At 42.2% G+C, this 22,735-nt stretch overlaps 1 protein-coding gene across 1 annotated transcript in view; it reads left to right on the forward strand.

The window, feature by feature from the left end:
- Nucleotides 1-22,735, forward strand: part of MYO5C (myosin VC) — a gene marked incomplete at its 5' end in the record, with an annotated part of 119,260 nt that overhangs the window by 76,729 nt on the left and 19,796 nt on the right. Inside the window, 5 exons of the mRNA XM_044273824.1 lie at nt 9,718-9,811; nt 11,591-11,654; nt 11,854-11,934; nt 17,330-17,510; nt 18,689-18,782. Of these exons, the coding sequence (XP_044129759.1) occupies nt 9,718-9,811; nt 11,591-11,654; nt 11,854-11,934; nt 17,330-17,510; nt 18,689-18,782 (514 nt within the window). The remainder of the gene's footprint in view (nt 1-9,717; nt 9,812-11,590; nt 11,655-11,853; nt 11,935-17,329; nt 17,511-18,688; nt 18,783-22,735) is intronic.

Consider the following 22,735-nt stretch of genomic DNA (forward strand, 5'->3'; position numbering starts at 1 on the left):
AAGTTGATCCAGAGGAAGGCAAAAACAAAAAAACTGAGGTAGAAGCCAACTTTCCTCACTTTAGGGGAATAAAAAATTCCTTCCCGACTCCAATCAGGCAATCAGAATAACTCCCTGGATCAACGATCCCTCTCTAGTAGCTATATCCTGTAATATTATTGCACTCCAGAAATACATCCAGGCCCCTCTTGAATTCCTTTATTGTACTTACCATCACCACCTCCTCAGGCAGAGAGTTCCATAGTCTCACTGCTCTTACCGTAAAGAATCCTCTTCTATGTTTGTGTACAAACCTTCTTTCCTCTAGACGCAGAGGATGTCCCCTCGTCACAGTCACAGTCCTGGGGATAAATAGATGATGGGATAGATCTCTGTACTGACCCCTGATATATTTATACATAGTAATTAGATCTCCCCTCAGTCATCTTTTTTCTAACGTGAATAACCCTAATTTTGATAATCTTTCAGGGTACTGTAGTTGCCCCATTCCAGTTATTACTTTAGTTGCCCTCCTCTGAACCCTCTCCAGCTCTATGTCTGCCTTGTTCACTGGAGCCCAGAATATGGTCTTATTTTTTACGGGATGAGATGACGATTTGATTGGTATTATTGTGGGGTGCATACAACTTTTTGATTGCTTGGTATTACACTTTTTGTGAAAATGGCTGTTTTGGAACTGTTTTTATTAGTATTATTATTATTTATTTAGTTTTTACAGCGTTCACCTGACAGGGTATATCATGTGATATTTTTTTATAGAGCAGGATATTACGGACATGGTGATACCTAACATGTCTTATTTTTAAGTTTTATACAGCAAGTACTTTTCTGGTATGTATAATTTTTAAAAATTAAAAACTATTTGATAAAAAAAAAGTTTTACACAGTAAAAGTATTTTTGTATTGCTATTTTCTGAGAGCCATATTTTTTTTTTTTGTGATTGTCTTAGGTAGGGTCTCATTTTTTGCGGGATGAGATGACCAGGTGACCAGAAAATGGCCTTTTTTTTATTTTATTTTTTTACGGCGTTCACCTGACGGGGTGGATCATGTGATATTTTTATAGAGCCAGTTGACGTGGTGATACCTAATATGTCTACTTTTTTTAATTTATTTTAATTAAATTTTTTTACAATGTTTTATAACTTAATTATGGGAAAATGGCGCTTTTTTACTTGAAACTTTTATTTTTTAATTATGTAAAACACTTTTTTTTAACTTTTTTTTTGTCCTACTTTGGGACTTCAACTTTTGGGGGTCTGATCCCTTGTACAATGCCTTACAATAAATCTGTATTGTAATACATTGGCTGTAAGTGTATTACACTTACAGCCTGCTTGCCTGTGAGACCCGGGGGGCTGGGTCTCACAGGCTTCCATGGAAGGCAGCACGATGCCTATGGAAGGCATCGGGCTGCCTTCCCAACCATTGGGTCCTCGTCACCATCAGGACCCTCCACACACATCGCACATGTCGTGGTCCGCACTGACCGCGGCACAGCTAGGGTTAATGCGCCAACATTGGTGTGCATACAGCAGGGGTACGGCTAACAGGAACAGCCGTAACTGTACGGCGCTGGGCGGCAAGTCACTTCCCGCAGCACCGTACCTTCATTATTCTTGCTCTAAGTTTGGACAACTAGGTTTTACCAGTTGGGGGTGTGTCCCCGCACAGCTTGACACTGTCCAATCAGTGCTGCCTGTGATTGACTGTGTAAGGATACCCCCCAGCTTATGACACTTGGATGTTCGTTTATTCATAAACATCTAGCAGGAATAGAGGAACGGCAAAGGATAGACTAAAATAAAAAGAAGCTCCACAATTGTTATTACAGACGAGTGCAATTGTTTACTAGAACCGAAATGAGGTATAAGAATAGATGCAACAGAACTGGTATTACATGGGGAATGCAAGTACTGTAGTTACTAGAACTGACATGTCAGGAGAGGTGACAGGTCCTCTAAGATTGCTGTGCTCCTCCACTGCCTTACAGTAACATCCGTCATTTTCTTGGTACTCAAGTGACGGTAGTTATATTAAAGTGGCTCTGTAGCTGCAGAGAAATCTGCATTATTATTCATATGCAAATGAGAAGTTGGGGCACCAGGAGTCTGGGCTGAATCCTTTGAGCACCACTTTGTAACACCCCCTGTGCTCTGCACACTCCCCCTTACCTTGATTGACAAGGCTAGACATGCTGAGGGCTTTGTCCTAGCATCTACATATCCTATACTCTGTGTACTATAGCTTCACCACACAGATATGCTCGGAGAATTAATATACATATAACTACATTATTCACAAGCACAATATATGGTTATAAAGACACCAGCAGTATAAGCTAACACATATTACTGGTGTCTTTCTAATCATATTGTTTTTGTCAATAAAGCAGTAATATGTATATTAGATTTCTGAGCAGATTTCAAAGTAGTGATGCTATAATGCATAGGGGGAGATCAAAACTGGTGTAAAGGAAAACTGGCTTAGTTGCCCATAGCAACCAATAAGATTCCACCATTCATTTTTCAGAAATCCTTTGGAAAATAAAAGGTGGAATCTGATTGGTTGCTATGGGCAACTAAGCCAGTTTTCCTTTACACCAATTTGATCAATCTCCCGCATAGTGTAAATGACATGTAGATGCTAGGACACAGCTCTGTCCTCGGCATGCTGATGTCTAGCCCTGTCAATCAAGGGAAGGGGAGAGTTACAAAACAGCGCTTCAAGGACTCAGCCCAGCCTTCTGGTGCTCAAACTTCTCATTTGCATATGAATGAAAACACTGATTTCTCTGAAGCCGTTTAGCATACAGAAAGGTAGTGTTTTAATCAACATGATGAGCCCTACCAGACAGTATGTCTGGTTTAATAGGGTTGATCCTGGTGACAGAGACGCTTTAAGTAGCTATAGTTAATTACAACCGAGAGTTCTGTGGCTTATTCCTGACATTGCTGCTTTTACACATTTGCTGATATGAGTATTCATTGGGTATATTGATGGGGTGGATTTTCTGAAATGTCCCATCAGCTAAATCCTTTAGAATGGAGATCACCTCCTGGTTTTCCTGGTATTGCAGTCCTGCCCCTGGAACTAGCTAGACTTCATTGTGTTACATACTGTAGATACCAGCAAAACCTGGCATATACAAACACATGATGTCACTGCTTACACATTATGTAACTGCTGTGCTCTGCTGTCAGGAAACTCCCCAGTGCATAACCTCAGAACTATACAAATCAGAAGAAACCTGACTTGACTTGATCCAGTCTGTACACAGAGAGTCATTATGTCACCATATGGTAGATTAATACAAGCAAATGTAGTGAACGCAGAGGATCTTTAAGCTCCAAATGAAGCCCAGTTCTTATGTTGGGTTACTATGACTATGTTACTATCACTGTATGTTGGCAAATGTCTGCTAACACTGCAGTGTTTGCATTGTCCATTCAACTTGGAGACTTCTTGCTTTATGGATGAGCTGCACACTTTGATTTCTACATAACATGCTTCTTCTATGGACTAGCCAACACACATACATACATACATGCACACACACATATACAGCAGTATACAGAATAATGCTGTGATTTATTTCCTGCTGTCCAGAAATAAGGGAGCAGGAGCTCATCATAGAATATGTTGCATGGAGGCGTATCTAACATATTTCTTTCATTATACACTGACTTGTGGCCAGTGCAATATACCATGGTTAGGGAGATGTATCTGATGTGTGGTTCCCTTCCACCTTCCCCATCCCTGTGTTTTAGCTAATTGGAGTGAGGTGTCGGCCAACTGGAGACCAATCAATGAGATGAGATTGGAGGTGTTGGTTACAGCTGCCCTGCCCTATAAAAAAAAAAAAAACACACCCCAGTTCTGGGTTTGCTTTTCACAAGAAGCATTGCCTGATGTGAATGATGCCTCACACAAAAGAGCTCTCAGAAGACCTACGATTAAGAATTGTTGACTTGCATAAAGCTGGAAAGGGTTATAAAAATATCTCCAAAAGCCTTGCTGTTCATCAGTCCACGGTAAGACAAATTGTCTATAAATGGAGAAAGTTCAGCACTGCTGCTACTCTCCCTAGGAGTGGCCGTCCCGTAAAGATGACTGCAAGAGCACAGCGCAGACTTCTCAATGAGATGAAGACGAATCCTAGAGTGTCAGCTAAAGACTTACAAAAGTCTCTGGCATATGCTAAAATCCCTGTTAGCGAATCTTCGATACGTAAAACACTAAACAAGAATGGATTTCATTGGAGGATACCACAGAAGAAGCCACCGCTGTCCAAAAAAAACATTGCTGCACGTTTACAGTTTGCACAAGAGCACCTGGATGTTCCACAGCAGTACTGGCAAAATATTTTGTGGACAGATGAAACCAAAGTTGAGTTTGGAAGAAACACACAACACTATGTGTGGAGAATAAGAGGCACAGCACACCAACATCAAAACCTCATCCCAACTGTGAAGTATGGTGGGGGGCATCATGGTTTGGGGCTGCTTTGCTGCATCAGGGCCTGGACGGATTGCTATCATCAAAGGAAAAATGAATTTCCAAGTTTATCAAGACATTTTGCAGGAGAACTTAAGGCCATCTGTCCACCACCTGAAGCTCAACAGAAGATGGGTGTTGCTACAGGACAATGACCCAAAGCATAGCAGTAAATTAACAGAATGTCTTAAACCAGGCATCCTCAAACTGCGGGCCTCTACAACTCCCAGCATGCCTGAACAGCCTACAGGTATCAGCCTACAGCAGGGCATTGTGGGAATTGTAGTTTTACAACAGCTGGAGGGCCGCAGTTTGAGGATGCCTGGCTTAAACAGAAGAAAATACTCCTTCTGGAGTGGCCCAGTCAGAGTCCTGACCTCAACCCGATTGAGATGCTGTGGCATGACCTCAAGAAAGCGATTCACACCAGACATCCCAAGAATATTGCTGAACTGAAACAGTTCTGTAAAGAGGAATGGTCAAGAATTACTCCTGACCGTTGTGCACGTCTGATCTGCAACTACAGGAAACGTTCGGTTGAAGTTATTGCTGCCAAAGGAGGTTCAACCAGTTATTAAATCCAAGGGTTCACATACTTTTTCCACCTGCACTGTGAATGTTTACATGGTGTGTTCAATAAAAACATGGTATCATATAATTCTTTGTGTGTTATTAGTTTAAGCAGACTGTGATTGTCTATTGTTGTGACTTAGATGAAGATCAGATCACATTGTATGACCAATTTGTGCAGAAATCCATATCATTCCAAAGGGTTCACATACTTTTTCTTGCAACTGTATATTTTCTTTGTCTGCGCAATCATGAGTGATGGGCTGTTGGGTCATATACATGGGGGAACAAAGAGGGCCATAATATATATACGGGGGCACTAATAGGGGCATTTTAAATGCTGGGGCACTATGGAGGCCATAATAAGTACTGGGGGCACACATTATAAGCAGGGGCGGACTGGGAACTTAAAGTGGCCCTGGAAAAAAATACTAAAAGTGGCCCTCTTTTGTAGTCTGGTCCAATTTGATGGTATGCAGGACTAACACAAGTAGACGGGCCAGCAATACCATATTGTGGCACATTATACCACCCTAACAGAGCCAAATGCCACAGTCCATCACAAAATATTGCCGCCAGCAGCACAGAATACATACCCAAAAACCTCCACTGGCTGGCTGTGAGGAGGCATCGGCCCACCGGGAAATTTCCTTATAAGGTCCATGGCCAATCTGCCCCTAATTATACGGGGCATTATACATACTGAGGGCACTGTGGGGAGCATAATATATATATACAGGGGGCACTGCAGAGATTGAGGTTTTAAGCAAAATCCAGTAAAATTCATCCATTTTTAACCGATGCAAAATGGACGTTCAAAACAGATAGACAGACAAAAAATGGATGCACACACTGATACAAAAAATAGCCATGTAAAACTTACAGTTTATCTGTCTTAATATCCTTTTTTCACTGTTGTATGACTATACCCTAACAGATTTCTCCTTGTATAGTTTTAGGGAGTCACATAGAGGGTGATGAGGAAGTGTTGCCATTGAAGCCAATTGTATATTGTAGAGTGCTGTAAAGTTCCATTGTATTCGAAAGCTGAACTATAATAAAGGCTCAAACATAGACTGGAGTCATAGAAATTGTCTTCCATAATTCTAGGAACTGCACATAGTAGTTCCTCTTGTTAATCTTAGGGAAAGTCTCTCAGGATTCAAGGTACATTCCAGATATTATAAATAGATTCTAGAAATTCCTCTTCCTATTTATTGCGTACAGTATGCTAATAGACGGCTATGATGTATTATCTTACAGTGGTAATGACAGATCATTCTCATACATATTAGGTGAGATTGAGACACCTACAGTTTACACCCACAGGAGCCTTTATGACATCTAATTCTAAATCCATAGACATTAATATGGAGTTGGTCTATATTAATGCAGCTAGAACACCTTCCACTTTTCTGGGAAGGTTTTGTACTAGATTTTGGAGTATGTCTATGGGAATTTTTTCCCTATTCATCCAGAAGAGTATTTGTGAGGTCAGACGTTGCAGTTGCACGAGAGGTCCTGGCTTGCAGTCCCCATTCTAGTTTATCCCAAAGTTGTTCAGTAGGGTTGAGGTCAGGACTCTGTGCGTGCCAGTCAAATTCCTCCACACCAGAATTACCTAACCGTGCTTTTGTGGAGCTTGCTTTGTGCACTGGGGCACAGTCATTCTTGAACTGAAAAGGGTCTTCCTCAAACTGTTCCCACAAAGTTGGAAGCAAACACTTGTCCCAAGTGTCTTGGTATGCTAAAGCTTTATGATTTTCCTTCACCACTGCATCCAGTTATTGACATTGTGCTTGGTAATGTAAGGTTTCATGCAGTTATTCGGCCATAGAAACCCATGCCATGAAGCTCCTGGCGCATAGTTTTTGTGCTGTTGTTAATGCCAGGGAAGGTTTTGAGTCAGCAGAGTGTTGGTGGCTTTTATGCACTATGCATTTCAGCACTCATTACATTGTCTGCCAATACCATTCACAGTCGATCTTGGAAATTCTAGGAGAAAAGAAAGTACACAAACTGACCTGTCATCTTTTTACAGGATGACATTAGAATTCAATGTGCTCTTTAGAACAACCCATTCTTCCACAAATGTTTGCAAAGACAAACCGGCTAGGTGCTGGATTTTATACTCCTGTGGAAGTAAGACTGAATGAAACAGCTTAATTCAGTGGATGTGTGCCCCAATATTTTTGTCCATATAATGTATATATACTTTCACTTCCCTTGAATCTTTGTGAAATCACAAATGGATTTTATGATGTTTGATGTTATCCTATTTATTCAGCATTTTGACAGTGAAATCATGGCTGCGGAAAAAAAATTCGCCATTGTATTAATACTATTTCCTATTGTTTATTCTTTGCTTGGAAGAGAAAAAAAAAAACATTTTCACATTTCTGTGGTAAAAAAACCCCACAAGATAAAATACACTTATCAGCATTGAAATTGCAACACAAAGAAGAAAAAGCCATGGCTTGATGGAAATCACAGGATCAATAGATAAGCTAATGATATGCAAATGATAAAAAAGGAAACAAAATATTCAAAACATCTTGACTTATTCAGTATAGAGTATGAGCACCATGTGGAGAAATACATACACTTACATGCCTTAGCATGCTATTAATGAGGTTATTAATGGTTGTCTGAGGAATGTCCTGCCAAGCTAAATGCACTTGAGCATACAGAACATCAAGATCTGCTGCTTGCAGCTCACTTTGCAATTTCTGACTAATGATGTCCCAGATGTGCTCGATGGGAGACAAGTATGGAGACTCTGCAGTCCATGGTAGCACATTTAGACCATGCAGGCTGCTCACAGTAGCCTGAGCAACATGCAGCCTGCTGTTGATAAAGAGCCCCTGGGGCACTTTGGAGAAATGGCCGTACCACTGGTTCCAGAATCAAATCATTGTAACACCAAGCTGGTAGTTTGTACCTGAAATAAAGACTAGAGGGGTCCAACTGTCATAAATTATGCCACCCCACAGCATAATCTCAGGAGTAGGACAGATGTGACATTTGTGAAGGCCTCTTCATGGCATTGCCCACGTGGTCTACAGGTCAATCCCTGGCTATCATTGCGTCCGAGACGAAAGCAGGACGCATTGCTAAAGAGGATAGACCTCCATTCCAGCCTCTATTGCTGCACCATTAAGCCTTTGAGAGTGATGGAGTGAGGTCAATGGAACTACTGTAACTTGATGTCTGGCTTGTAGCCCAATGTTGTGCAAATACTTTCTGATGGTTTGTGTAGACAACATTTCCACCCTAGGGATGTGACATACAATTTCACTTACAGTGCAGAATGGATCACTATGTGCCTTTCTTCTAAGCAGACAATCCGTCCATGCAGAATTTTGCCTCTGTGTTCCTCTTGCTGTCATTCCAGTTTTTTGTTGTTCTCCCAAGCACAGGGATACACAACGAAGAACAGTGCTAACTTCTTGGCCTAGGCACATAGTGATCTGCTGGAGCAATAAACCAAGGTCTCTCAGTTCAAGGATTCTGTCCCTCTCAGTTTGCAAGTGGCAATAACTGGCACGTCGATGAACAGGAGGTATCACACAATCATCCCACACGACTTGATCCAATTTTGGAGGTTTCATGTGGCTAAAATACTTTGCCTTCAATCTAGCCTTAATTTCCCTCCCACGTGCCACAGATTGGAGCTAGGGCGCTTGAAGATTTGATTATGTGCAGATCTTAGTGACACCTGCCACTTAATCAATTTGCATACTCTTATTGTTCGTACTTTTTGGTGTTGCAGTTTCAATGTTGACAAGAATTTTCTGTAGTTTTGGTATTGTAGGAAAAATGGGGAATCACTTATTGCATGAGAAAGGTAATATTTGGAACTTTCAGCATAGAGAGAAGTTAAATGTTTTAGGAATGAAAGAGAAAATGGAGAAGGGTTTGGCATTTTTGAACCTGATAGTCTTTGTACAAAGTCCAAATGTACAAAAAATGTGAGTTCATGGACTTTGACAAGTTGAGGGGAAGTTTCTTCTTAAAGTATCTTGTTTTAAAAAGGCCTGTCAAATGATGTCATCAGTGGAAGTCTGCGCCCTGTGACCCTAACTATTGAACAAAGAGTGTGAAGGCGGGTTTACACTGCACAATGTTACAGCTGATTGTCGGGAAGGAAATGTTCCTTCCCGACTGTCGGCTGCTCGCTCAGTGAAGGAGGTTGCTGTATTTACATGCAGCGATCTCCTTCAGAGTATGGTGACGAGGGATCGCTATTGTGATCACTCGTCCCCGTACAGAATCATTATTTCTGGACAACAGATTGCTGTTTAGACAGCACGATCTGCTGCCCAGAAACGATAATTGCTGTGCCTCCATGAAGTACAGGATCACCTGACAAACAAGCGTTTTGCTCGTTCATCTGTTGATCGGCGGCACATTTAGATGGGCAGATTGTTGGGAATGAGTGATCGCAGGAATGTTCGTCCCCGATAATCTGCCCGATTATCAAGCAGTATGAATCTGCTTTTAGGCCCCTTTATTTTTCGACTTTTCAGTTCCCTACAATTAGTCTGTAGTCAGAATTTCAGGAGTCCAGATATGTGATTGGCATAGTTAGATGTGACAAATCCATAGTAGCACATGATTATTACATGATATTATCCATTTCTTGCACAGAAAATCCCAGAATTTGAAACTCAAATTGAAGTTCTTGAAACCCAGGTAAAGGAGACTGACCACCAGGCACAGTTGCAGAAGAATGAAATGCGAGGTATGTTGTGTCCAATCTTATGTTTTAAATGTATGGTCAAACATATACTTTATAATTGGAGGCGAACTAGTACATTACCAGTACACATTACAGTTTATTATAAGCACTGCTCATAATACTATACTGAGAAATATATTGAAATATATTGTGCCCTATAGGCACGGATGGACAAAATACTTCACACATTAAGGTGGCCATGCACATTAGATGACTTTTGACTTGCCCAGCAGACTATTTAATGTATTTGGGTGTCCTAACTCTCCCCCAACTGCAAAAGTTGGTTGAAAAAAGGATCAGAAAGCTGCTACCAAAAGTGTTTGTAGTGGGAATTAACTGTCAGAATGATGAACGGGCCAGCCTCACACTAATCCAGGAGCTGATCAGTTTTTACTGCCATACACATCATTAGAAAACAACCTAGAAAGTTAGACAAGCAGCTGCCTTTTTTTTTACAGCTGTGCCTTTCAGCAGTCTGTCACCCATGTGCTAACATAATGTGGTTGCCAAGAACCTGCAGCATAATCAACGCAGCCCATGTCTAAGAAGAATCATGGTTATTCATGATTTCCCCTATCTCCACTTACCTGCTGATGATCGTCAGTTTTCTCCTTCATTTTCTGCCTCAGAGAAAACCAGCAATCATGGGTAGGGAGAGTATGAGCTCATGAATTCTCGTGACCCATCTCAGGCAGTCCGTGACACATCTCCAGCATGGACTGCAATGATTATATCGTACAAAGTACTCTGCAACCACCTAATATTGGCACATGACAGACAGACCATTGAAATCACCATGGGCGGCTGAGGTCAGCATAAAGTTGATGACGGGTTCCCTTTAAGAACCATTTGAAATACATTTTTAGATATTATTGTTGCTTATTGGGATTTTAAAGATACAGTAGTACGGCTCAAGCACATAACCCTTTGAAATGCATCTCGTTTTTTTGGTTGCCTCTCTCTATGTCTGTTCAGTTGCCATCGAATGCTCAATTTACAGAGTAAGTCTTTGGTGGGAAAATAAAGATTTACTAATCCTGTAGATGGCGTAAGCTTAGACCTGCTGTCTAGAACTGCGCTAGGTTTATCACAGGGCCCCAGGATGGATGATAAATTTGGTGCATGGATAGACACTTTTGCCAAACTCTGTAACAGCTATTGGCTGACTTAGTTTGATACAGAAGTTTATGACAAAATTATGCACAATTTTGGTGCATCTTTCACCACGACCTTTCCGCAGAAAGCACCTTTCCCTTGAGCCACACCCTTTTCTGAATAGGCACAGAAACTTGTTCTAAACCTAGATGCTCCAAATTGCAGCACTTTAAATCTAGGCCCACTCACGTAAATGTAGGCCAGTGGGAAGTTTTTGGTCAGTGAATATTCTTACAGAACTATACCTCTTAGCACAGACCCTCCCAACATGTTAAGAAGACCATCCTACTATCCTCATTTTCTGACTAGTTAATGCATTTCTTGATCTAATTGAATTTTTTTTTATGCAAGTTCAGGTTTAAACTGTATGGTCTGGATTGAGTATAGGTGAGCAGGTGCTCGATATGAGTACACATATGTAACCTGTAAATTAGACCTCTAGTCCCAGTTGCTGCCCTTGTAGTGCATATCTGCAGAAGCAATTTGATACAGTGAGAGATAGAAAAAGAAGCAGTAACTAATCTTACTATAGCGTTGCAGTGGTCTTCCTATACCGTATGTATTTCTTTACACGGTTTTCAAACATATTTGAATAAGCGCTCTTTTAATTGTGTGTTATTTTTACAGAGAAGATGTCTGAAATGGCCAAACAGCTTTTGGACAGCTTTGAAATTGAAGATATTAAAAACAGGTATCAAAAACTCTACCATGTGATGCCGAACATTTTAGGAGAAATGTATATTATTATCATTGGAAGCTTACATATAGATGAAATATATTACTTGTCATGAACTAACATTCCAGTACAGTTTTTGGTAAGATCTGCTGGGGCTTTCTTTAAATGTGTAGATAATGATGTGTGTTTTTCTGTTCATGCTTGCTGTTTTTAGACTTGCTCAAGAAGATCTGGGCAATATAAATGAAGATGGAGAACTTTATTTTGCATATGAAGGCTTGAAAAAAGCAACTAGGTAGGATATTTTGAAGAAGTCCTCATTGATTACTATGGCCTTATTGTATTCTATCACAGGCAATGAGTGTTAGGCTGGGTTCAAATCACTGTCTATTTTTCCATTCTTCTGATCCGTGAGAAGAACAGAAAAATAAAGAAGAAAATGGATCCTGTATTTTAAGCATCCATTATGCTCAGTTATGCACATTTGGTATCCGTTTTAGCCATTTCCCTCCTGAGATCCATTATTTTAGATGGACAAAAAAGTCCTGCATGCAGGACTTTTTTCTCTACTCTAAAATAACTGATCTGTGACAGAAGTAATCATAACTGATGCTCAAGATAACAGATCTTTTTTCTTTTTGTTCTTCTGACAGATCAGAAGGACGGAAAGCTAATTGGTGATGTGAACTTAGCCGTATAATGTAGGTAGCAAGAAAGGAAAAAATGGCTGGCTCGCAGTCAATTTGCATACACTTTACTAAATCAGTACATATATATATATATATATATATATATACAGTACAGACCAAAAGTTTGGACACACCTTCTCATTCAAAGAGTTTTCTTTATTTTCATGAATATGAAAATTGTAGATTCACACTGAAGGCATCAAAACTATGAATTAACACATGTGGAATGATATACATAACAAAAAAGTGTGAAACAACTGAAAATATGTCATATTCTAGGTTCTTCAAAGTAGCTACCTTTTGCTTAGATTACTGCTTTGCACACTCTTGGCATTCTCTTGATGAGCTTCAAGAGGTAGTCACCTGAAATGGTTTTCACTTCACAGGTGTGCCCGGTCAGGTTTAATAAGTGGGTTTTCTTGCCTTAAAAATGGGGGTTGGGACCATCAGTTGCGTTGTGGAGAAGTCAGGTGGATACACAGCTTCATGGTAGAATATCTGCTAGGAAAACCACTGCTAAGGACAGGCAACAAGCAGAAGAGACTAGTTTGGGCTAAAGAACACAAGGAATGGACATTAGACCAGTGGAAATCTGTGCTTTGGTCTGATGAGTCCAAATTTGAGATCTTTGGTTCCAACCACCGTGTCTTTGTGTGACGCAGAAAAGGTGAACAGATGGACTCTACATGCCTGGTTCCCACCATGAAGCATGGAGGAGGAGGTGTGATGGTGTGGGGGTGCTTTGCTGGTGACACTGTTGTGGATTTATTCAAAATTGAAGGCATACTGAACCAGCATAGCTACCACAGCATCTTGCAGCGGCATGCTATTCCATCCGGTTTGCGTTTAGTTGGACCATCATTTTTTTTTCAACAGGACAATGACCCCAAACACACCTCCAGGCTGTGTAAGGGGTATTTGACCATGAAGGAGAGTGATGGGGTGCTGCGCCAGATGACCTGGCCTCCACAGTCACCGGACCTGAACCCAATCGAGATGGTTTGGGGTGAGCTGGACCGCAGAGTGAAGGCAAAAGGGCCAACAAGTGCTAAGCATCTCTGGGAACTCCTTCAAGAGTGTTGGAAGACCATTTCAGGTGACTACCTCTTGAAGCTCATCAAGAGAATGCCAAGAGCGTGCAAAACAGTAATCAAAGCAAAAGGTGGCTACTTTGAAGAACCTAGAATATGACATATTTTCAGTTGTTTCACACTTTTTTGTTATGTATATAATTCCAAACACTCTTTGAATGAGAAGGTGTGTCCAAACTTTTGGTCTGTACTGTATATATATATATATATCTATCATAAAAACAATATCCCCATTATAAAAAATTTGCAAAAACACATTCACGGTCCCTTTTAAGTGTTTAAAATGCGGAGCTCTTGGATAAAACCTTTATAAATTATATACAAGATACGGCCTTGTGATTCTTATAATTCCTTGTATCGGTATTTGTATCTTATTTATAAAATGACTTGATATTCACATAAGATGTATTTGATGTTCAATATCCTTGCGCTGCTGCGCTCAGGGTGGGGCTTGTAGTACTAATAAACTATACATGGAATGTCCTGTTATGTCCAATCAAATAACTTCAGTATAAGTAAACTTCATATATTAGCTTGTTATATTTGTCTGTATTGGTGGTGGTTTTAGTGATCAGTTACTCATGGAACCCACAGCGCTGTGACCGTTTTGCTGGATCGCTGTATGCCGGCTTGGATGATCTTCTTGTGCATGTGCCCTTTTATCGCGGGAACGCCAAAACCACCTTGAATATCCTTGTGTGGATTATTTTCAAATAATAGTTTGCTTCTTCAATTTCTCACAGACTGTATGTACCAGACATGTTTCGGAACAATATGTTTCTTCCTCAGTGGTAGCATGTAATATTTGCTATAGGAACCTCTTTGCTTGATATTTAAGCACCAGTGCTGATAGAAAAATCTGGACCGGTAAACTTCATTGCATCTCAAATGGAAAGCCATCTTAAATAGAAGACCATATTATTCATTGTTATATCTTAGCATATACTATGCTATGTAGGCGCAATGTATATATCCAATGGATGACTACGGCACATATAACAAAACTCAATATAAATGAAAATATCAAACTACCTCTATAAAAAAAAAAATAGATAAGCATAAGTTAACTGACACCCTATTTATATTGATAATATGGTCTTCTATTTAAGATGGCTTTCCTTTTGAGATGTAATGAAGTTTATCTGATATGTGTAGTGTGTATATATATATATATATATATATATATATATAGTAATAATACAGATCGAAATGCAACAATGTACGATGTAGATCTTGTTGAGAGACCAGAAACATTGTTGCTAAACACAAACACTGACTCCTAACTGTATGATCCAACCCAGATGGTAGGAGGGCTCATACTTCGGAACCTAGGGTCCCTACTAGCCCTCAGGAAATCCCTGGACTAGGAGCAGGGTAAGACGACCTGTTCCTCCTAGACACGGACGAACAGGAGTCTCCACTGGCCAAGGAGCAAGGAGAAGGGAAACATATACAGCATATGGATATGGCAGGTGAGTAAAACCAGTACTACCCCTACCTGCCACAGACCGGAACTGGAACCCGTGCACAAGTACTGATGTCCACACAAACATTAAGGACACAGAACACACACAACTCACACAGGTATCCAGGACACCCATAGCTCCAAACAACATAGAGAGCATAAAAACATCTTCTTAACATCATACATATATTTTATGACCAGAAGGGTGGCCCTCACTGGATATATGGCATATAAAGACCAGGAGGAGGATGACTCCAACATAAAGCATGGCTGGAGTACCCCTAAGCTACAGGCATCCAGCAGGAGCTAAATAGCCAAAGCAGCCACACCCACACACACACATACTAGGAAAGGAGTTAACCCTTCCAACACCAGACAAGGTAAGTGTCACTTAAAGGGGAAATGCACACACAACAAACTCCCGTGCACACCAGACATAGAAAGTGAACACATTATAACACACGTTGCCAGATGCAACCGCATGTCTTGACAGCGAGCCGCCTAGCAACCAGCTCAGGCTGCTACACGGCCAACAACATCATGTTGCCAACGGCAACCACACGTGAGGCAACATACTAACTGCCCTCACCTGCAGTAGACAACAAGCAGACCGCTGACAACTGCATGCGACACAAAGAGTCACGACCAAACACATAGTCGTGACACATCAGCACTGATGTGCTTAAATATCAAGCAAAGAGGTTCCTATCGCAAATATTACATGCTACCACTGAGGAAGGAACATCTTGTTCCGAAACACTTCTGGTAGATAGGGCCTGTGAGAAATTGAAGACGCAAACTATTATTTGAAAATAATCCACACAAGGATATTCAAGGGGGTTTTGGCGTCCCCGTAATACAAGGTCACAGGCGTGAGAAGATCATCCAAGCCGGCATACAGCTGAGCGGGTGGCCGACAGCGATCCAGCAAAACGGTCACAGCGCTGTGGGTTCCGTGAGTAACTGATCACTAAAACAACCACCAATACAGATAAATATAACAAGCTAATATATGAAGTTTACTTAACTGAAGTTATTTGATTGGACATAACGGGACATTCCATGTATAGTTTATTAGTACTACAAGTCCCAGCCTGAGCGCAGCAGCGCAAGGATATTGAACATCAAATACATCTTATGTGAATATCAAGTCATTTTATAAATAAGATACAAATACCGTTACAAGGAATTATAAGAATCACAAGGCCGTATCTGTGTTTGCAAAAGTGTATGCAAATTTAAAGTGAGCTAGCCATTTTTTCCTTTCTTGCTTTGTACATTTTAACATGAATTGGTAGTTGGTGGGCTGTGCTCCAGTCCACAAATTGGTGAGAATCTTGGACATTTTGTGTAACTTATACTGTAGGTGCCATATCACAAAGTGGCTAGAAGCTTATATTTTAATTCAGCCAAACATATATAATGCCCACTGCGTCTGACGCAGCAAAAACCATACATATACAATTCCTGCTGCTCCTCCTTATAACCCTCTTCTAGAAGTGAAAATGTCCATAGCACAGGGGACCTGCGGCAGTCTTTCCTTGCCAAAGGCTAGGGTCTAAGATAACATGAGCTCATTTAATGCAGCATCTATTGCTAATGCTCAAAACATATTTAAACTGCTTAGCGAATAGAAAATAAAAATATTTACTACGGAGTCTCATGTCTGCTATACACAGGGGAAGATCCATCATAGCCGGGCGGCATACAGTGGGCTATTATAGCCTGGTAAGCTGCAGGATGCTGCGCCTAATTTATAACGAGGTGCTCGCCTTATAATTAGGCACAGCATTCGACAGTCCATGCGCCTGAACTGAAATCTATGCCAGCCCCTGGCGGTCTAGATTTCAGTGTTTTTCTACCCCCTCACAATGCCCCCTTTGCACAAGTGCTGGTAAAAAAGTCACAAACTGCAACAAAAGTGGCGTATTGTAATAATAAATGTGGACCAGTGTCTTCCATATACTTGCCTCACAACTCATACATGTTCAGTCAATAAACTGAACATTTTAAACCCGTAAAATCTCTTTAATGAATCACATCACAAATACTCACATATGCTATATAAATTATATCATATAATATTGGTGTTAAAGGGGTCGCCTGGCCGATATTGTTTCTTTAACAGAGGTTCAGAATGATGTATAACAGTGAACGTCATACTCACCTTACTGATCCTCCACCACTACCAGTCAGAAGATGATGGGATCCCCAAATGGTCTCTGCTTCCCGATCCCTCTCAACAAACAGGAAATGAGGGCTTAGCCAATCACTGGCTTAGGTGGGCTCACTGCTGTGGCCAGTGGTTGGCTGATTGGTCTTTAGCTATGAGTTGAAATGGACCAGAAGGCTGAGACACGTGAATGGGGGTGCTCGGAGATTAGCGCAGTAAGTATGACCTTTTTATCTACTCATAGCATTCTTTTTTTTTTTTTCATTTTACAGAATACTAGAAAACCACTTTCATACCCAGAAGGAAGCTTATGTAAAAGAAATTGAGCTGCTGAATTTTAAAGCAAATCATTTCAGTGATGATATAAAACATATCCAAAAATCACTGAAGGAAGAAAGAGAAAGAAATGATGCCCTCAGACAAGAGATTACAAGGCTGACTTCTGAGAACAAGGTTTGAAGTCAATAATGACATAATGGGAATTCTTTGTGTGGTAGTCTGATGATGTAACTATGGTTGGCTTTCAGTTAGACAGGTAATGTCTGAATATAGAGGTAAGAAAGTCTGAATTTTGACAAATTACTCAGTGAGCTCATTTAGGGAAGTTATAAATATTACAGGAAGGAGGAAACGAGCCCTGATTGTCACCATCTAACTACTTGTATTTCATGCTTCCTGAAGTTGCTAGATATGGAAAGGCAGATTCTTTTAGGGAGAGCTGCGGTTTAGTGGGGACCTGTCAGTTTGGAAATGCTGTACAATCATTGGGCATCATGCTATATACTAGAAGGAGCTGAGCAGATTATTATATGGTTCTGTGGGACACCCAGTGATCAGCAGTTTGAGAAGGCAGCGGTGCTCGCAATAGCGCCGTGGCCTTCTCTCAGCTTTTCCTAGGCCAATGATGTCACCTTCATCGGTCACAGCCTAAGCACATTGAAGAGAATGGGGCTGAGCTGCGATACCTAGCACAACCGCTATACAATGTACAGCACTGTGCTTGGTAAGCAGAGAGAAGGCTGCGGCACTACTGCAAGTGCCGCTCCCTTCTCAAACAGCTGATCGGCGGTGGTCCCAGGTGTTGGACCCCCACCGATCCGATATTGATGACCTAAAAACTTGGAAAACCCTTTTAAAATCCCTGTTCTTTCTGTGCTTAATGTGTTCTTTGAGAATTTGCTATAATTGCTGCCTGCAACGTGTCCTAGAATATGAACAGAACGGGATTTGTCCCGCTGTGGAGGTGAAGGAGCATGTCCTTGCTTTACTACCACTGCTCCCTGGAGCCCTGCTTTATGTCTAGGTCTCTCTGTTCCCGTCAGACTGCTCAGCCTGATGGCATATTGCAGGCACAGATCACATCATTTCTATCTAATTGTAAAGCAGCCACATTTTTTTGCTGTGAATTTTGGCATGGAAAACGCATTAAAATCAGTGCAAAGAACATATTGAGTTATATTGAGTTATTATTACATATAGAATACAGATATAAAATGCTGACTATGGCCACTGTTTTTACATGGTCATTAGTTTGTCAGTGTTTTGCCTTCGCCAAAACCAACAGTGGAACTTACAGAGCAAAATTTTATGAAACGATTTTTATGACCTTTCCTTTTTTTTTTTACTTCAAGATAATAACATCGCTCAATGCTAAGATTTCTGATCTTGAGAAACAAAACATGGATCTTCAAGGTTGCCTTTATGAACAGAATATGAAAATGCCAGGTATGGGAAAAAAGGTTTTCCTAATATGACATCAATCATGCTACATTTTATTACATGTCTTCCAGAGTAAGGCCTCATGCACACGACAGTATTTTTTCACGGTCCGCAAAACGGGTTCCGTTGTTCCGTGATCCGTTTCTGTTTCCGTGTGTCTTCCTTGATTTTTGGAGGATCACCAGACATGAAGGAAAGTGAAAGAAAATCTAAGTCAAGTTTGCCTTGCAAATGATAGGAAAAAAACGGACATGGATCATGGACGCAGATGACAATCTTGTGTGCCTCCTTGTTTTTTCACGGACCCATTGACTCGAATGGGTCCGCGAACCGTTGTCCGTGAAAAAAATAGGACAGGTCATATTTTTTTGACGGACTGAAAACACGGATCACGGACGCGGATGACAAACGATGCATTATCCGAGTTTTCAACGGACTAATTGAAAGTCAATGGGTCCGCAGAAAATCACGGAAAACGGAACAACGGACCTGAAACACAACAACGGTCGTGTGCATGAGGCCTAATTGTTTTACAAAATTCTAATGCAAGTATGTGGAAGTTCAAAGTATTAACTGACTTTAACCTCATAATGTAATGGGATGTATGTGAGAGGTCTATTACACTAGTGGACCTATTCCTACACTCCTGTTATGTGGAAAGTAGATGAGCAAGCCTTAGGACTGAATTTTGCATTGTTCGTATTGTGTAATATAATATACCGTAGTAGTATAATATAGTAATAAGAAATCACACAGGAACAGACTTTGCATACTGCCTTTATATGGGTTTCACAGACCCCCCCCCCTTCAAATTACATTTTGATAATATACTTAAAGGAGTTGTCCCATCTTGGACATTGGGGTTATATCGCTAGGACATGCCTCCAGTGTCTGATAGGTGCAGGCAGTAGCGTTGCTAGAGCTGGTGTCACCCGGTACGGTAGAAAATGTTTTTTTTAGCCATATATGGGGGGCTATGGTGGTGCTACTGCCATAGGGGGCATCCGTTAGCTCAGCAGAGCCCCACTAGCAGTCAGAGCCTGGTCTCGGGAGGGGCACTTCCAGATTATTTTCTGTCCGCCGCCACAAAACAATGGTGCTTATAGAACAGACTACACAGTGTAGCGGTATACTGTATATTGTGTGGCACAGTGTAGCGGTATACTGTATATTGTGTGGCACAGTGTAGCGGTATACTGTATATTGTGTGGCACAGTGTAGAGGTATACTGTATATTGTGTGGCACAGTGTAGAGGTATACTGTATATTGTGGGGCACAGTGTAGCGGTATACTGTATATTGTGGGGCACAGTATAGAGGTATACTGTATATTGTGTGGCACAGTGTAGCGGTATACTGTATATTGTGTGGCATAGTGTAGAGGTATACTGTATATTGTGGGGCACAGTGTAGAGGTATACTGTATATTGTGTGGCACAGTGTAGAGGTATACTGTATATTGTGGGGCACAGTGTAGAGGTATACTGTATATTGTGTGGCACAGTGTAGAGATATACTGTATATTGTGGGGCACAGTGTAGAGGTATACTGTATATTGTGGGGCACAGTGTAGCGGTATACTGTATATTGTGGAGCACAGTGTAGCGGTATACTGTATATTGTGGGGCACAGTGTAGAGTATACTGTATATTGTGGGGCACAGTGTAGCGGTATACTGTATATTGTGGGGCACAGTGTAGGCTATATGTGTATAACATAAACATATTTCACATGAAAACGTACAGTTACTTGGCTTGGCCCTTGGGGATCTCGGACGCCACTTCCACACTTTGGCCGGGGGCTTGGTGGAGCTGATGTTGTGTTTTATCCTAATGAGAAAGATTTCATAATAAGGATTTGGAGAAGGGGCAGAGGTATAGCAGAGCAGGGAGAGGCCGGTGCAGCTACTAGGTGGTCATACCATGGGGGAGTAATAAAGCCCACCGTAATGCCCCCCCCCCCCCCCAGTAGAAATAATTCTCCTTATAATGTGACAGTGCAAAAAATACCCCCTTGTAATGGCCCCAGTTGAGCTAATGTCCCCATAGTGCCCCCAAAATGTGCCAGTAGAAAATACCCCTATATAGTGCCCCCAGTAAATTTCTCCATAATGCTCCTCTCCCTCCTTCCTGCTAGTGCCCCCCATAATGTACCGGTATAAAATACCCCATATATAGTGCCCCAGTAGATGCCCTCAGTGTCCGGCCTCTGATAGGCTGCCGGCCTAGTGTCCCCCATAATGCCACCCAATAATGTGCCAGTAAGTGTCCCCATAGATGCCCTCAATCATGTGCCAGTATCAAGTGCCTCTCCCCCCCCCCACATGTCCCAGTATCATAGTGCCATCTCCCCCCACCAATGTGCCAGTATCAAGTGCCTCTCTCCTTCCCACCCATCATGTGCCAGTATCATAGTGCCAACCCCCCCATGTACCAGTATCAAGTGCCTCTCTCCTCCCCCATGTGCCAGTATCATAGTGCCATCTCCCCCCCAAAAAAGTGCCAGTATCAAGTGCCTCTCTCCTTCCCACCCCCATGTGCCAGTATCAAGTGCCAAACCCCCCCATGTGCCAGTATCATAGTGCCATCTCCCCCCAAAAAAGTGCCAGTATCAAGTGCCTCTCTCCTTCCCACCTCCCATGTGCCAGTATCATAGTGCCATCTCCCCCCAAAAAAGTGCCAGTATCAAGTGCCTCTCTCCTTCCCACCCCCCATGTGCCAGTATCAAGTGCCTCTCTCCTCCCACCCATGTCCCAGTATCATAGTGCCACCCCCCCAAAAGTGCCAGTATCAAGTGCCTCTCCCCCCATGTGCCAGTATCAAGTGCCTCTCTCCTCCCCCCCATGTGCCAATATCAGGTGCCTCTCTCCTTCCCCCCATGTGCCAGTATCATAGTGCCAGTGCCAACCCCCCCCCCATGTGCCAATATCAGGTGCCTCTCTCCATCCCCCCATGTGCCAGTAGCCAGTATCAGGTGCCAAAATAAGTGCCAGTATCATAGTGCCATCCCCCCCCCAAAAAAGTGCCAGTATCAAGTGCCTCTCTCCTTCCCACCCCCCATGTGCCAGTATCATAATGCCATCTCCCCTCCCAAAAAAGTGCCAGTATCAAGTGCCTCTCTCCTTCCCACCCCCATGTGCCAGTATCATAGTGCCATCTCCCCCCCCCCCAAAAAAAGTGCCAGTATCAAGTGCCTCTCCTTCCCACCCCCTATGTGCCAGTATCATAGTGCCAAACCCCCCATGTGCCAGTATCAAGTGCCAACCCCCCCCATGTGCCAGTATCAAGTGCCTCTCTCCCGCCCCCATGTCCCAGTATCATAGTGCCACCCCCCCAAAAAAAGTGCCAGTATCAAGTGCCTCTCCCCCCCCCCCATGTGCCAGTATGAAGCACCTCTCTCCTCCCCCCCATGTGCCAATATCAGGTGCCTCTCTCCTTCCCCCCATGTGCCAGTATCATAGTGCCAACCCCCCCATGTGCCAATATCAGGTGCCTCTATCCTTCCCCCCATGTGCCAGTATCATAGTGCCAACTCCCCCCCATGTGCCAGTAGCCAGTATCAGGTGCCAACCCCCCCCATGTGCCAGTATCAGGTGCCTCTCTCCTTCCCCCCCATGTGCCAGTATAATAGTGCCAAACCCCCCCACCCCCATGTGCCAGTATCATAGTGCCACCCCCCCCACCCCCATGTGCCAGTATCAGGTGCCAACCCACCTCCCCCCATGTGCCAGTATCAAGTGCATCCCGCTCCCCCCATAGCAGCAACAGTCGGGTATTAAAAAATAAATTAAAAAAATACTACTACTTACCTTCATGTCAGCGATGCGATGCAGCCTCTTCCTGTGTCCCGCCCTGTATGTCCATATATGGAGTCCGTGCTTGTGTATTTCAGAAAAGTTTCTACTGGGATTCGAACCCACAACTTTCTGTATCAGAGGCAAAGCATTTACCCACACAGCC

This window comes from Bufo gargarizans, unplaced genomic scaffold (genome assembly GCF_014858855.1).
Source record: "Bufo gargarizans isolate SCDJY-AF-19 unplaced genomic scaffold, ASM1485885v1 original_scaffold_1171_pilon, whole genome shotgun sequence".
Taxonomy (NCBI): domain Eukaryota; kingdom Metazoa; phylum Chordata; class Amphibia; order Anura; family Bufonidae; genus Bufo; species Bufo gargarizans.